Genomic DNA, 16,911 nt, shown 5'->3' with positions numbered 1-16,911 from the left:
ACTTGTCTCACAAAACACAGCTCTAGAGAAAAGAATGGCCAAAGTCATGGTGAACAATGCTTTGCAATACAGAGTTATTCATAAACAATGAAACAATTTCTTTCTGAAAACAAATTTCAGGAATTATATACTTCCAGAAAACGAATTTCGGGAATTATATACTTCCAGAAAACGAATTTCAGGAATTATATACTTCCACAATCTGTTCCTTCATCTTCATTTAATAATTTTTTAAGGGTTTTTTGGAAGACTAACAGCGTTGGATCAACATATTTCTGTTAGTTAAAGCATAAAAAACGGGACACTTCCTAGCATCTTCAACATTTTTACAAACAGAAATCCATCAAAGAGACTGAATGCATTGTTAAATACTTGATTTTCAAAATCTTGGCCTCATTTGACGGATGTAAACAGAGGTGTTTTTTTTTTTTTAACCTGCCACTGTTTAGTTCAAATAAATAGACACCACAGAGTACATGAATCCCCCATTGTACAAATTAATGAATCCTACAAATCTTTTTATGTTCCTAAATATGTAAAGTACACATTGTCTCTTCATTCCCATGCTTATGTCTTTCGTGAATATATTTCTGTAAGCAACATTTCTTAAGAGATAATTAAAGGGAGGCAAGCGTAAACAGAATTTCTGGAGTCTTATATTGTAAACACGCACTCGTCCTTCACTGGCCAATTTAAGGTTGAACTCTGTTTAAAGTACAAATTACACTGATTCATAATAAAAAGCAGATATAGTTTGTTTAACTGTTAAGTACTTATATGTTTTTTTAGATAAGCTACACTAAAATGAAGTTTCAAAAAAGCAAGCATGCAGCCCGCCCAGGGATATAAAATTCAAATATGCAGTTTATTTATTGGCCAACATTTGAGCCAAACTTGGCTTTTCTTATAAGAACAATGTTTGGCTTGAAAGGTTGGCTATGAAGTGCATTTGAGAATTTTATATCTTAGTTGCAGTGCTTAATATAATTACAGTTAGCAAGGAGAAAATAACAAAAATATGAGTCATTTTAAAAAAAAAAAAAAAAGGGATGAAAATATGTATACTGTACACCAAAGTTAAATGACATTCAAGATGAATAACATTAGTCTCCATTAATACTTCCCAGTATGTACTCATATCCAGCACTGAAAATACAGGTTTTTTTAGACAATATGTGAAACCATTCCAGTCAATTCCTTTTGTGCACAGTATTGCAGAACATGTATCAATAAGTAATGAGCTGAGGCAGCAACAGTAAGTGGATTGCAAAGAAGTATTTGTCAAGATGTTATATTAAGAAAAAGCAGTACTTCAGACATCAGCATAGAAGTACAAAGACTGTTTTCTACTGAGATCAACATAGGTACAAAGGTCTGTTTCTAGACAAAAAAAAAAGTGCTTGGAACAAGCTTAATGTGTGGTGTAGATGGTGTAACCCTCCCTCTGGCTGTGAAGACTGCAAGGATAACTGGCAGGTGAGCAAACTGATAACATCTTCCTCACAACCGACTTCTGCTAAAAGCCTTTCAGCTTTGGTGAGTAAGTGTTAATGGGGTATCAGATAGATATCGTCTGTCATAATTTCAAGCACACCATGGTTCATTGTGTGTGGATCTTTGACAAGAGGATTTAAAATGGGTGTCACTGGGGGGAGCCTAATCCCTAGTTTTATTCAGTGTTTTATCTGAAGGACGTATTTAAACAGTGTGAGTGAAGACTATCTGAAAATAAACAGCTGCCTGGAGCCTGAACATTTCTATTTGCTTTTCTCTCCTGTGATTTAATGTGGCGTTTAGGGGTATTCCCAGACAGAGGGACTCACGCTCACACGAACGTGTGACCAGTTCACTCAGTGCATCCCTCGGTTGGGAAAGAATTTCAAGCTGCTGTTCACGAACAAAACAAAATAAATAACGCCTTCACAACCTATTCTGGAATATTACAGTTTTACATATAGTTTTAGGATACATAGTATTGGAAATTGCTTTAATTTTTTTTAGATTTGGATGGAACATGAAAATAAAGTTTTTGTATTTATTTAATTTAAATACGTTAGCAATGTACTTTAGCTTAGGTATTGTTTTAAGTTATATGGTTGATTAACCTATTATATTTGACCTGGTGTCAGAGCATTTTTTTTTTTTTTAATCTTGTAAAACACCTGATTTTTGTCTACAGTTTATTATAGAAAGGCTTGGGAAGTTGAGAGGGACTGCTGTATGTTTTAAAATGAGAAACAGTTTGGTTTTATTATAGCAATACATGAAAAACTTAAGTGCATATGTCTATATTTTCTTTATTTTTCAGATGATAAACTGAGTATTTTTAAGAAAACATAGCAATGAGGTAACCAGTAAGTGTTCAGGCACAGGAAATTGGCATTAGAAACCGAGCCTGTCAAAGATCTTTTAGTTGGACTTTAAAAAACCTGTTTGGCAACAGTAAGAAATTTACCTATGGCACACCTCTCAAAGATGGCACGTTGGATACGCACTTAAGCTTATTTTCCCTCTGTTTACTGTCATGCTATGTATTTAATTTAGAAACTTCTTAATTTACATTTAAACACAATGCAGTTAGAACATGCATATTTAGACATCATGCTCCACTTTTAATCAGGCGCTTTATGTTGTAAATTGCTTATACAACATAAATAAAGCAATCACTAATTGATGTGCTTTCATGAGTTAACTTGAATGCTGGCTGTGCAGTCATTATCAGAACATTCTCTAGTTTAAAATTAAAATGAACAACATGCTGTTTTAATAGCATTACAGTGGGATTTGTATAATCATGTGTTTGCAAGATGTCATTTGAATATTGTCAGAAAACTATCAGGAAAAAATATATTTGCTTTCTGTTTTTATTATGAAATGGCAATCAGACATTGTATCATTGTAAGTAGTTCTTTCTGTCAGGTACAAGTGTAGTGTTGCAAAGTTCTGTTACTGTAAGAATGATTCGATAGTCAGCTTTTCATCACCATTTAAACAAACCCCCCACCAGCACTCATGTCTTGAGCTCCCTGTGGCCCCCCAAGGTTTGAAGGTTTGGACATTGCCTTATCTGGCCTGCCAGATAAAGTAATTGAGTACCGCAGTAAATGAACATATTGGCTAGAATGTTGTTCAAAAGTTTTTTGTTCACCGTACACTTTTACTAACCTTTTTACTGACAGTATTATTTTGTTACTACTCAATATCTCTATAATTATGTTGTATTAGGAACCCTTAACACTTGAGATTTACATTAAATGTACAAGTGATTAACTAGTTTTATTCTCTTATTTAATTCACTACATTAATTTAAACTTTGGGTCACAATGGAAATGCTTCTGTCTTTAACCAGTTGCTGTCTAGTAAATAGGGGTGTGCTGAACCTCATATTTTCAGAGTAATTGCCTTTAAAAAGTATTTATTGGTAGGTAATACATTCTGTAAATCAAAACACACCTACTACCCTGTTATAAAGTGACCTGTTATAGTGCGGAATCGGTTATAACACAGTAAGGTCGTGGCTCCAATTTCCCCCACAATGCAATCTGACTCACAAACTTTGGGTGAACATTGTGGATACTTTAAGTGATCCTGGTGATGTTATCAGGAATTATGCTAGGATAAATTGTAACAGAAACAAAAAAAGAAAGAAAAGAAAACCTACAACACTGTAATTTTGTTTTACTGATGCTTTTACATTCCCGTATTTAAATGCATTTAAGTTAAAACTGGGACATATAGTACTTATAAACAATCACTATAAACAATTACTTTAAGAAAATGGTTTCTTTAAATTTGCAGCCCATTTTTGCAAAAATCAAAATCAAGCTAGAAAATTGGACTCAATTAAATGGTTTTCCTATGGGGGACAGTAGTTATTAAGATGGCAAATTTTTCCTACAATAGCATATCCTCTTCCTATAATCCCCTTAAATATTACCCCTCAATACTTTAAGCAAATTAATAGAATATTCTCCCAATTAAGTTGGGGAAATAAAAAAGCAAGAATAAGTGTGCTATTTCAGAGCAATAGTAATGGGGGATTGAAAGTACTTAATGTTTATTGGTAATGCCTGGCATTTCAATCAAGTTTTTATTGATTGGTTTACAAATCTTTTAATGTCAGATTCTCCTGTAGAACAATTATACAAGGATATGGTTACTACTTAAGAAGTGATAAATATAGTAATGCATGGTCCACTTAGTTGTCTCCATAAAGACGGTCTCTAACTCATTTTCATCACAACTTCAATGAAATTACTACAATAACTAATAGTAGAAAACTATTATATGGCTCTTTGTAATTTTGGGAAACCTGAAACTACAATTTAAATGAACATCCTTTATCAATGAACATTGGAAAGATAGAGGAATCAGAGAGATAACTCGCCTATTTGGGAAGAAATAATAGTGTGTCACTTAGATCCTTAATAGAACAGTTCAATTTACTGGATGGTGATACCAGATTGTATACTCAAATTAGAAACTCACTTATCAATCATTATCATCCTAGATTACAATGCCCAGTAATGTGACTGCTAGAAATATGGCTAAAGGTTTAAAAAAAAAAAAAAATCAACAGAAATATGTTTCAAAGATTTGTACAAGCGCTAATATCTTTAGAAAGAGTATATCTTTCCATGGAGTTTAAAAAAGACAATTATATCATATAGTAAATATAAATGTATTGGTTAGAAGCCTAGTTTTATATGTACTAATGTATATGATGAATATTTAACATATCATTCTATTATTTATGTGTATTATTTATAGTTAACATGTATTGTTTTGATTATTTGTGGATTATGTGTTCTCTGGGTATACGGTTACAATACTGTTATGAATTTTTTAGAAAAAATTCTAAAATTATATGACAGAAAAAAGCACACTCAACTGTGCATGCTCCCAACTGTGCATGATACAGATGTAAACATTTACTAAATTAGCCAGTTGACGAATTTACCCCCCCCCCCAGCTGCTTTTAAAACCTGCATGGATTTTTTAATCTGTCCAGTTGAGTTGTCAAATGTAGCAGTCTTGTTTTATTTACAGAAGGCAATGACGGAGACATGTGCAAGTGAAATTACTTGGCCCTGGATGATACAATATGTCAGTGGCTAAGCTGTGATTCAAAACCATTCAAAACTGGCTCCAGTTTCTCATCTGTAACCACTACTCCACACTCCAGAATGGAAATACATTTTTTCAAATTGTAGATTTTATATAGAAATGATATGACTGGTTTTGGCTCCCTCTGAAGCCTGTGAGTGTAGAAAACAGGACTTGATTTTCTGTCTACAGACAATGGTCTTAAACCCATGTACTAGAAACTTCTGAAACTTATTTTGTTGACATTTTCAAATGCAATATTAATCACAGTCACCCAACTGAGAAACTGATTGACAGAAAAATATAAATCTATGTTATATAAACTCATACTGTTAGTGATGCTTTAAGAAAACAATTATACAGTAATTACAGTCAGTGAGATGGGTGTGCCTGTTTATTACTGAGTCTGTCTACCCTTGGTGTGATGGTTGTCAAGCAAACTCGTAAATCATTCTCAACTTCCAGTTGGGACCTGAGCTTTGTCTTAATAGCTGCCATAGCAGAGAATGATGCCGCACATATATATGTTGTTGGGAAAGGTAGCAACACTTTTATGGCTTCTATTACTAAAACTGGGTACTTCGCAGCAACAGTTGTCCAAAACTGACTAAGTGCCTGTTCCTGAAATTTAATTTTCACAGGACAGTTCGAGCAGCTCCTTTTCTGCTTTTATACTCAAGCGACAAGATGACGCAGCAAAAGTTGAGAACAGATCCCGAAACCAGTCATATTCCTCCAAGTTTACATGTTTAATACTCTGCCAAGGTTGAAAGGTGAGCAACGATAGTGTCTCTCACACAGTCAATTGTCATGCTGTTAATATCCAGAAAATCTGTTAAGAGCTGAAACATAGCTGAGATTCCACTGCTCAGTCTAGTTTTCCAAATCTCTACTTTCTTCAGAAATGCAGCAATCTTATCACTCACCTCAAGTATGGCTGTATTACCCCCTTGTGTGTAAAAATGTCATTGAGGCACGTGTCAGATTGTGTCATAATATTATCCTGTGTATGAAATTAACAGAAATGGAAAATAAAGAATGGGTCTTAAGCCATTCTTTGTGTCCACTTGGTTTATCTTCACCACTGCTGAATGAATCCTTCAATCAATCAATCAAATTTACATTTAATATACACAGGGAGCGTCTCAGGGCGCTTTACATAGTCAGCAAAGAAAGCAAAAAAGAAACACTTTACAAAATCTGCAAAAAAAAAAAAAAAAAAAAAAAAAAAAAAAAATACAATATACTACAATAAGAATTTTAACTAAAAATCTGATCAAACAAAAATGTGAAGAGAGCAGATGTTTCTAATGTGCCTAGGTAGGGAGTTTCATAGTGTGGGGGCTGGATGGGTAAAGAATGCGACCCACACGTGGCAGTTTGAACAGACAGTACACTCAGTAGGTCAGCCTCCGCAGACCACAGCACCCGACTAGGAACATAACAGAGTATGAGATCAGAAAGATAGGAGGGTGTCAGGCCATGTAATGCTTTAAATGCAAGTAATAACATGTTCTAACTTATTCTCTGTGTGACTGGTAACCAGTAAAGATGGGACAAAATGGGGGTTATGGGTCAATGGGACATTACACATGTCAACACTCTAGCTGCCAAATTTTGGACTAGTTGAAGCCTGGAAACAGCACATTGTGGAAGTGCAGCCAGAAGGGCGTTGCAATAATCAAGCCTAGAAGTAATGCATGGATCAAGGTCTCCGCTGCAGATGGTTCCATTAAGAGCGGACGCGTGCAATATTTCTAAGATGGAAAAAAGAAGATTTACAAATAAATTTGATAAGTGCATCAAAGAGTAATTCAGAATCAAACAAAACTCCCAGATTTTTAATGATGGGGCTAACAGTAAAGCAGTACTTTCCCCAGGTCACATTTAATAGAGAAAGAAAGAGAGCAAAATTTTATGAGATTCAACACACATAACCTCTGTTTTGTTAAAATTCAGTTGAAATTATTTTTTCGCACATCCAGTTTTGAATCTCGGTAAGACACTCCGACAGCGCAGAAACCCCCCCCCCCCCCCCCCCCGATAAATGCGGTGTGACAGGCTGGCGAGTGGATAGAGGCCCAGTGACAGACTGCAGTTCAAAAAAATAATACTTTTATTATAAATAAATACAAAATAAAAGAGCACAAGGGCGAAAACAAAGATATTTAAACACAAATAACAAAACACAAACGCAAAACTACAAAAATAAAGGTTTCCAGGCTGGGCGATGTCTTCACTGGATTAGAAAATTCAAAAAACCACAAAACCAAAAAACCAGTAAGCACAACCATCTGCTTGCTTCCTCAGCTCCCTTCTCTCCCTAATGGGAAGCTGATGCCTCCTTTTATGTCAGGTGGCTGGGTGCTGATTGATCGTTAATTACTCCAATCAACCCCAGCCACCTGAACACAATAAACCCAGGCAGGTAGGGGAATTTAACCCCATCCCTGCCAATCTATATAGGGCAGAGCTTAGCTCTGCCACATGGGGGTTTTGTGGAAACAAAGTTGGATATCACCCGCATACATATGGAAGCTAAGGCTCCTATTTTGTAGGAGTCTTCTAAAAGGTAACATATAAATTAAAAACAGAATGGGACCCATAATGGAACCTTGGGGTACTTCAGAAGTCAAACCAACAATTTGAGAGGAACGACCCTCAGCTGAGACATACTGGGCATGACCAGTAAGACAGGACCGAAAAAAAATTTAAGGTGTTACCCGAAATACAAGCTTCATATTCCAGTCGTTGTATGAAGAAATGGTGATCTACAGTATCAAATGCTGATTAGGTTTTTTAAGTAATGGCGTAATAATAGCTAATTTAAAAGTTTCTGGAATTTCTCCAAGAAGATAAGGATAAATTAATAATATGTAATAACATAAAAGCAATTTTGTCAAATTTTATCTTCAAAGGAACAGAAGGAAAGGGGTCCAGAAGACATGTGGCAGCCTTCACAGATGCAAACACATTGGCAAGCATAACAGATGTTACAGGTAACAAGTTTGAGAAATGTGATGTTACTGTTCTCAGAGAAGGTAACTGGGGGCACAGTTCACCACTAGGGGCAGAAACAGAAGCAGCAGCATCACGGATACTTAGTATTTTTGACACAAGGAAATCCATAAGCTCCTGTCAATGGGCATCAGAAAAGGAACACAGAGCAGAACTGAGTTGTCTTGATTTTCCTTGATGATATTGGAAAAATATTTAATATTCTCAGCCCTGTATTCCTTTAGATGCACACGCTAGATCTGCTCATGGATCACTAAGTGGGATTCCGTCCAAGCTTGTTCCAGTTTATGAGTTTGGGATTTCATAGCCCTTAACTCATTTGTGAACCAAAGGGAATATTTTAGAAATACAGCTTTATAGGTCTTAATCACAGCCAGGTCGTCAATTATTTCAGAAAGAGAGTAAGCATTTACACACCAGTCTAGATCAGAACGAGCAGAGAATTTCAAGTTTTGAGACTGCATTACATTTTGAAAAGCTGTTGAAACAACTGCCAGATCCAATCGCCTCCAAGAGCGGCAGAAGATAGGTCAGGCAGCCCTGTCAACAGTAGAGACTGAAATCTTAAAAAATAACAAAAAATGATCAGAAAGACCCAAATCAGAGAAAGAAAAATGAGAAATAGTCAGACCGCAGGCAAAAAAACAAATCTAGAGTATTTCCCTTAGTTGAAATCAAAAGATGATAATAAAGAGTTAAACTTAGCCACCATGGAAGACATTGGTAGGGAAGGTAAATTAAAGTCACCCATGATGAGTACACATTTAATTGAGAGACATAAAAAAGAAAGTAAAGTAGAGAACTAATTTAGGAAGTCAAGATTTTGTTTAGGAGGTCTATAAACTGTAACAATCTTTAAGGAGAAGTGTGCAGAATGAAACATTGTGATATACTCAAAATAATTAAAAGTATCTGGCTGGTTCAATTGAGAAAAAATTTGGACCAAATTTAAAATAACTGCTACACCAGCAGTGTCTTGCAGAGGATACAAACCAAATGGTTTTGAGTGCTTAGACACCTCGGACAGAAAACAGTCCATCTCATAAATGGGAAACCAATGGGAAAGTGTGCTGCAATCAAGGGAGAATCTATGGTTTGAAGACTGCAATAATTTTCTGAGAAGGCTGAAATCATCTTTGCCCTATGAGAGACTGAACCAGTAAATAGGGCGCTGCCTTGATCTGAAAGCGTGTCTTGGTTTCTGTGAAAACAAATTGAAGCATAACCAGCAGCTGGGCATAAGGTCATGTACTAGCCATACAGAAGAATTGCAACGAGAACACCTCTACAAACTACATAACTTTTCAATTGCAACTCATTCTCTGAACTAAGTTACATTTGATCAACACTACTCTCAACAAGCTGATCTCCATTTGAAACTTTTGTTATTGTGAGCCGACGCAATACAATGCGCACTTCAAGCAAAGTACCGTCTTCTTTCATGGGAACTTCAGATCCACAGAGGGAAGCTGCAGTGTTCACCACCAAAGAAGATTGACTTCTTTGTTGAAAATCGATAAGTATTCAACATATTGAATATAAAATATTTCATGACTTCAGAAATTAACTGTAGCTAATGCTCTAAAGTTAGTGGATAAACTGTTCTACGAATAGAATATAACTTTTTGTTTTAGAGTATGTAAGAAATGTATTTTGTTTGTTGAAAATGTGCAACTCAAAGGAGTTGCCTCGAATGCAGAGAATTTGATCATTGCCCCATTTCTGAGTTAATATATAATCAATTGAGGTTGATAACATATTATTAGTTAGTTATTAGTTACATCACGTCTAAGCTATTTCTGACACTGTGTGAATGTCGATTATTATCAAGGCAATCCGAGTTCTACATGATACTGAACTTAAATATGGTATATCTAATTTCTTACATTTTGACGTCCTTGAGTGACTAGAGACTGATTTATATTTAAATAAATTGTATACCTAATTCACTACAGAGAAATCCAAGTTTTGTGATCCATATCATGTCAGTAAAGTTTGTGGCAAGAATGGGATTGTGCACAGAAAGAAAACCCAGCAGCTCATTGCGAAGCTCAGAAAATCTTTCTAAGACTCTGCTGCAAGACAACCAACATACTTCTGTATGGTCACGTTCTGAACCCATTTCTGCAAACAGGTGTTAATTCAACGGTCTGGACTTAACAAAATTCACAACTATCACAGTTGCAATTAATACAGCATGTAATTCGGGTTCCATTCTCTTCGATACAAGGGCCTGACGATTCAACATGTAGTGTGTTACAATTACCTGTAGGTTTACGGCTTCTATTCTTGCCACAACACCACTCCTATTGCCTGTCATAGTGGCAGCACAGTCTGTGCAAAGAGCAACACACTTCTCCCAATTCAGCGATTCAGCTTTCATGAAATCATCCAATAATTTGAAGATTTCTTCACCGGTTGTCCGTTCTAGTAACTCCTGACAAAATAAAAAATCTTCCAAAATTTCCCCCAGTCAAACATAACGAACATAAACAAATAATTGCGCTGCATTACCCTCATCAGCTGTCCCATCAAGCTGATTTGCAAACTGCTCACGTAGCCTTTCAGTTTGTTGGCATTTAAAAATATTTGAAAGCTCTTCAATTCTCCTACTAACTGTGTCATTAGAAAGTGGTATGGCCTTCAGTTTCTTCGCTGCATCTTCGCTTATCATCACTTCACACATTTCTACAGCAGCTGGAAGAATCTGTTCTTCTCCAGTGGTATGGGATGTTTTACTTTTTGCAATCCAAAGAGCTTAAGAAAGATGCTTTCAAAGCCTTTTCCGGCACCAATGTTCTGTTTGTCATTTGAGTTTTCTGTTGAATGTATTCTTCTTTCTTTCATTTAAAAAAAGTCTCTGGATTTACCTTTGTACTCGGGGTGCCTTGTTGTGAGGTGTCGTTTCAACTTTGCAGGTTTCTTTGCTTCGTTAGATAGGATTTGTAAGCATACAGCGCATTGTGGTCAGCTATCCCTAAATTCCATAAAAACAAAATCAATATAACTTCTGTCAAACTTTCTGTTCTTCATTTGCTTCTTGCTATGGGACTTGGCACTGTCCATGGCTTCAGCACAAATAGCAGAACTACGATGCAGACGTTTTAAATGTTTATCCATTTGCAACGTAGTTTGCTCACACACTGTAAAAATATCTTCCACTCCCACCTGCCAAAGACGTCTCAGAAAAACGAACAACACTTCTGATTCGCTATCACAAAGCAGTTTTTTTTTTTTTTTTTTTTTTTTTTTATTTTTTTATGTTGTGTCACAGTGATTATGGAGTCATATTGCCGTCCTAAATGTGATTATTATGTGCTTGTTCATACTATGTTGCATAAACAGAAGGAGTAGTTTTGTCCATTTTATTCAGACAAATCGACTCTTTTTTAAAAATGTTTTTAATGAAGAGTTCGTAATATTTTGCAGACCCCCTGAGCATTCTCTACACACCCGCTGTACTAGACCACACAGTTTCATTGTTGTGCTGTTTCTGTTTGTCAAATCCTACAAGAAAACTTCCAGTTAATACTTTTGCAGGGAAACCCATCACCAGTTTATGTGCATCTCATCTACAGGGGCATTCCTGTTTGTAAACTCAATGGTTTTGCTTATGCATATCTTTTTCACAATTAGACGAACTTTTGAGTGCCCAGAAATCAAATCTGGGATGATTTAAAATGGTAACGGTGGCTAGGAAAAGAGTGTAAGATTTTAGTAAAAAATATATAATAGTAAAATGTGCAGACAACATGTAGGAACAAAAAGCTGCAGGAATGAAGTACATTTACGCAGGTAAGAAAGGGCAGTTTTCAATTGTTTCCAACATCAGTACAGCCTCAATACTTTTATGTTACAAGTTTCCTGCTGACCTTGGTTTAAATTTGAATAATGCTACACTTTTTTTTTTTTTGGGTTGGTCAGTGAACTTCACACATCTGATCAAAAGCTGTCCCAGTTGACTTGCAGTTGAAGGAAGGGGTTGGCATACAAGGTAAATCTGCAGTATACTGCATCTTTCAAAGGGGGTTAAGGTTGAGTGCTTTACCTTGATTTCAGACCAGGAAGCTACAAAGGAATAGGAGACATGGGCTGATAACTCTGTCCTTTTGCTGATGTTACAAAGTCGGGGAAAATTGCTGCCATAAAAGAGTCCATTGTAGATTTGCACTTACTTCACCCCCACCCCTCTGGGAATAATTAGCACACTTTTCACTTCCACGGCAAGGGCAGAGGCCTTGCCGCACAGTCTAACCTCACTGGCATCTTGGGGCTGGACTCAAGGGTGAATGGGGTATCGGTTTCGCTCACCTTGCTGCTCCCAGCCCCTTGTAAAACCCTACAGGGACGTGTAATGGAATGTATTCCTAGTTAGAGTACCAGTGCCTGGGGTTCAATAAACCTATTAGTCTGTCTCTGTTTTCATTGTAGACTTCCTGTAATCGCAGAGCTCGCTGGACTGTGAAGTTTAGAGTCTACACCCTGCTTTTTAAGCCTTTTAGATCAGATTTAGTCTTTCCTTTTGATTTTTGCTTGGCTGTAAAACAAAAACTATGCAAGGGTGTAGGCAAATAAAATTGTTCATCCTAAGAGCTTCCCAGCACTGAACTTCAAAGAAATGATACAAATGTGAGCAATATGTTGAGATTTCCTGTTTTTTTTCCTTCACAGTGAATCTGTCTTCACAGAAACTGAGACAGAGAATATTCGTCAGACTGAAGGAGGATTAATTAATTTCTAGTTAAGTGCGACTTGTTAAGAATGTAAAGTAACTTGGGTGGTTATCTGTAAAACAGGAAAGATAATTTTCCGCTATGGGCTCCCAGTCTTTTACACTTATTGTACATGCACAATCATCAGATTTGTCCCTTGAAGACAGGTAACAATAATCATTAATAAAAAGTGTAGATAGGAGCTGGTAAAAGAGATTTCCATTAGTTTGTGGCCGTAGCCATTTTTCATTGTAATGTAATTTTATCTCTTTAATAGTACAGTACAACTTCAAGTAACCAGAATAATGGATGGTGTAAGCAGTCTGGTTAGCTAATTTTCTGGATACTGATGCACCTTGAAAGTAATAAGGAGGGTGGTTTTGTGTAGTACTGTTGAAATCTGGAACTGGAAGCTGGGTTCGGGTCATATCACATACTCAGACAGACCACCACCAAATCTTGTCATTTAAGTTCAGGGTCTGAGATTACAAAAAAGTAAACGGATTAAATATGAATCAACCCAATACAATTTATTTGATGCTATCCAACTCTTTGAGTGACATACTGTCAAAAACCATATGAAAACAGGTAGCTCAAAATAGAATTCAGGGCACCTCATAGAACATTTCTTTTGGCTCCACTTTGGAACCATATGGAAAATCAAAAAATTCTCGAGCAGATAGTTTGCCTGGCTGATCAAGACTTGGGATAAACCCTACTATAAGAATAATTACGTGCCAAATATTATATTTCTCTTACTTGACGTGAGCTGCCAACAATGCAACTTACTTTAGCTTTGCATATAGTTCAATGAAATTCTGCAAAAGAGATGATTCTTAACAGTTCAGCAATACAGAACACCATGCTTTTATTGGTTTCATGTGTATGCATAGCAATCTTAGTGAGGGTTGTTTACATGGCTTTTTCTAGCTGCTGTTAGAACTAGACCAGGCTAATAGTGCTTTACAATATCATTCATTATTTATTTATTTGACTTTTTATTGTGGTGTAATTACCAGCCTAATAAATAAAAAGTCCACCAAGTCACCCACTTGATGGTTCACAATTTCTGAAACACTTGCAGTATCCATAACACAGAGTAGTGGTTTGACATGAGATACCCAGAGTAATGGATAACCAAGAAATCTTTAAGCTGTTCCAATGTGTACTTATCTCTCCCTTTGCAAGGCCACCCCAATTCGCCCCATGCTGTCCCTGTCAGGCACACCCATGCCTGCTTGGGTTTAAGATCTTCATTACAATGCCTATCTTTTTAACACCTCTAGCTTACAGTTCAGTTAAGCCTCAAAAAGTATGTTTGCATGGACGGAAAACACTTGTATTGCACCTGGGGCTACAGTGGTGACAGACATTTACAGGAGTTATACTTTCTACTTGGGCAATATGAGATCAGTACACAATGGTCTGAATGGACTAGAAACTACTATTTGCTTGCCAGCCTCTGACTAATAGCTCTACGATGCAATTAGCCTGGAGAACAAAGGTTCAAAGATTGTGTGGAATCCAGATTTAGCCTCAACAGGTTATTTCAAATTTTGACTGCAAATTTTTTATGGGGCATTAGTAAAACATTTTTACTGGGGCATTTGTGTACCCTGTTATATTAACTTAGTATAGTGGTTCAAATCCATTAGTAAATGAGTCCAATGTCCTATGCTAGTGTGCCTCTAACCATACTATAAATCTGCCCCAATGTGTGGCACCTCAGCTCACATCATGTAGGCAAAAGAACATATGAACATTAGTGCGTGTGTGTGCTGGAGGATGAGATAAAGTTTCACAAGGTTGCAACTTAACTTGAGTTTGCTCATTTTTGTTTGTTTCTGTCCTAATTATGAAACTTTTGCACCAGTGCAAAACTTGCGCCACTTTTTCAAAAGTGAAATAAATAACTTGGGAAACATATTACAAATAACTGACACTGGCTAGTTCCTCGTGCATATTAGAAGCACACACATTAACAAGCATCTTCCACTTACAATGCATGAATCTACACTACAGACTGTTAAACTGCTGTCAGCTATATAGTCCAGTAGACAAATGTTTAGGGTGATGATGAAACTTGTCCACTGGATTTAGTCTCTTCAATTTTTACCTCAGATTTTATCATTCATTGTTTGTAAACTGCAAAATGTTTTTTTTTTTAATTTTGTTTTATTGCATAGCAAAGAGTCACTCTGGTAAACCCTGATTTGTGTAACTGGAGTTTCTTAATTTCAGTTTATCTGGAGGCATAAAAAAAATAAATAATCAAGTGCTGATATGATCTTTAAACTAACTTGCTCTACCAGGTTAGTGTTACATTTTCATTCTTTTCTTTTCTTGTAATCCGAAGGGCCTGTTTGCAATTCAGTCCATCAGCACTCTTTTGCTTAACTGTCAGACTCATTGTCAGACCCATTTAAACCCGGTGCCAGCTTCCTGTTTGATTTCTACCTGAGAATCTGAATCCTAAACAAAGTATTTTATCATTTTCTTGTGACAGCCCTGGATAACATGTTATCAAACTTAGGGTAATAATTAATGATCCCTGTATTTCCATGGGTCAACAATTTAGTTTATTTGAAGAAATGTCCTTATTCTAGCCATAGCAAAACTACTGTAATATTTTGGGGTTTTTTTGCAGTATGTTTTGACTGGTACTTCCTTGCTTTTATTATTGGAACCAGCAGATTGGAACCATTATATTCTTCCTTTCCTGTGACTGTCTTCCACTAAGTTTAACATTTTTCACTAATCTACATAAGCTTCACAGCAGAGCAGAATTCTAATTAGTACACAGCCAAACAGACCTTCTCTTAGTCCACCTTATCCACCCACAGTTAATTAAATGTACGCTCTTGCTGACAGTAAGCTCATCTTATCATAGTTTTCATTAAAAGGGAGTTACATGAAGCATTGTCCAAATCTACGTACACCCAGATGCATTGATAAAGACACAGGGGAGGCTTGAATCATGACTTTCGCTCTACCTGAAAGGTGATCTGCAAGATCTGATGGTATTAATAAACTTTACGAAGACCCACCTCAATAAAGACCACCTGTCTTTAGCAATTAAAGCAACCTGGGTAGAAAGACCATCTGTCCACAAGGACTGTAGTCCTTTGGATAGAAACTGTTTTTCCGATAAAATGCTCATGCGATTTGGCTGCCATTAACTGCAAAAGTGATGTAATCTCTTAAAGGACTAGATTTTAACACCTTTGGGAAGTAGACTCCATATTGCAAGCTATGTTTTCTAAGCAGCTGTAATACAAATTATTGAGGATACAGTATTTATAAAGGGGAGGACTCTTTGTCTACATGCTGGTGTGAGTGCTAGAGGCTTTGGTTAGAACCAACAGCTGAAGACCTTGAGTCGATTATCCAACAACAAAAGGTTATAGAATCTCTAAGCTAAAAATACCACATTTAGGTCTGTTCAGATTCCTACAGCTTCATGCTTCAATGTTTCAGTGTTTACTCAAATCACAGTTTTCATCTCATTATCTCATGAAAGGAAACTCTCTCAAGAAAACATGCAAAATCCACTACATTGAGTCTTCTAAAATGACTATGCATTGGGTTAGCATTTGCTGTGTTAGCTGCATTTTACTATTATTCCTTATTACTCTCTCAGGGATGGATGATCAGTATTTATCAAGCTGCATCAGCAGTCTATAGTTTCCAGAATAATTGATTAACTCGGACTCCAATGTAAGTACAGAGATAATGTTCCAAGTTACTAAAAAACTGAATAAATAAGCAATTTTGATGAAAGATTTAAGTTGTTTTTTTTAACTCTCAGAAGGCACACAGATGTCAGCTTTGTTTTAATACTTTACACTAAAATATCAATATATTTGTTTGGTGTCTTACCAGCTCCAAATGCAAAGAAAAAGCTCTTGTCTGGATGCTCTTCAAGCAGTGTTTTTACCCTCTTCCCCATCCTCTCATTGCGTTTGTAAATTAACTCTTGTCTGAAGTAGCTGTCAATCTCCTGGGCAGTGTTCTGCTCATTGGGGGGCATAGTGACATTGTTGAAGTTGGGGACCTGGAAAAACAGAATCAGATC

General features: G+C 36.4%; 1 protein-coding gene across 1 annotated transcript in view; it reads right to left on the bottom strand.

The window, feature by feature from the left end:
• The window catches only part of LOC121314474 (metalloprotease TIKI1-like), a 72,129-nt gene that overhangs the window by 26,726 nt on the left and 28,492 nt on the right, over positions 1–16,911 (bottom strand). Inside the window, exon 4 of the mRNA XM_041247791.1 lies at positions 16,716–16,890. Coding sequence (XP_041103725.1) covers positions 16,716–16,890 — 175 coding nt within the window. The remainder of the gene's footprint in view (positions 1–16,715; positions 16,891–16,911) is intronic.

The sequence above is a fragment of the Polyodon spathula genome, chromosome 1 (assembly GCF_017654505.1).
Source record: "Polyodon spathula isolate WHYD16114869_AA chromosome 1, ASM1765450v1, whole genome shotgun sequence".
Taxonomy (NCBI): domain Eukaryota; kingdom Metazoa; phylum Chordata; class Actinopteri; order Acipenseriformes; family Polyodontidae; genus Polyodon; species Polyodon spathula.
This window is presented reverse-complemented; position numbering and strand designations above follow the sequence as displayed.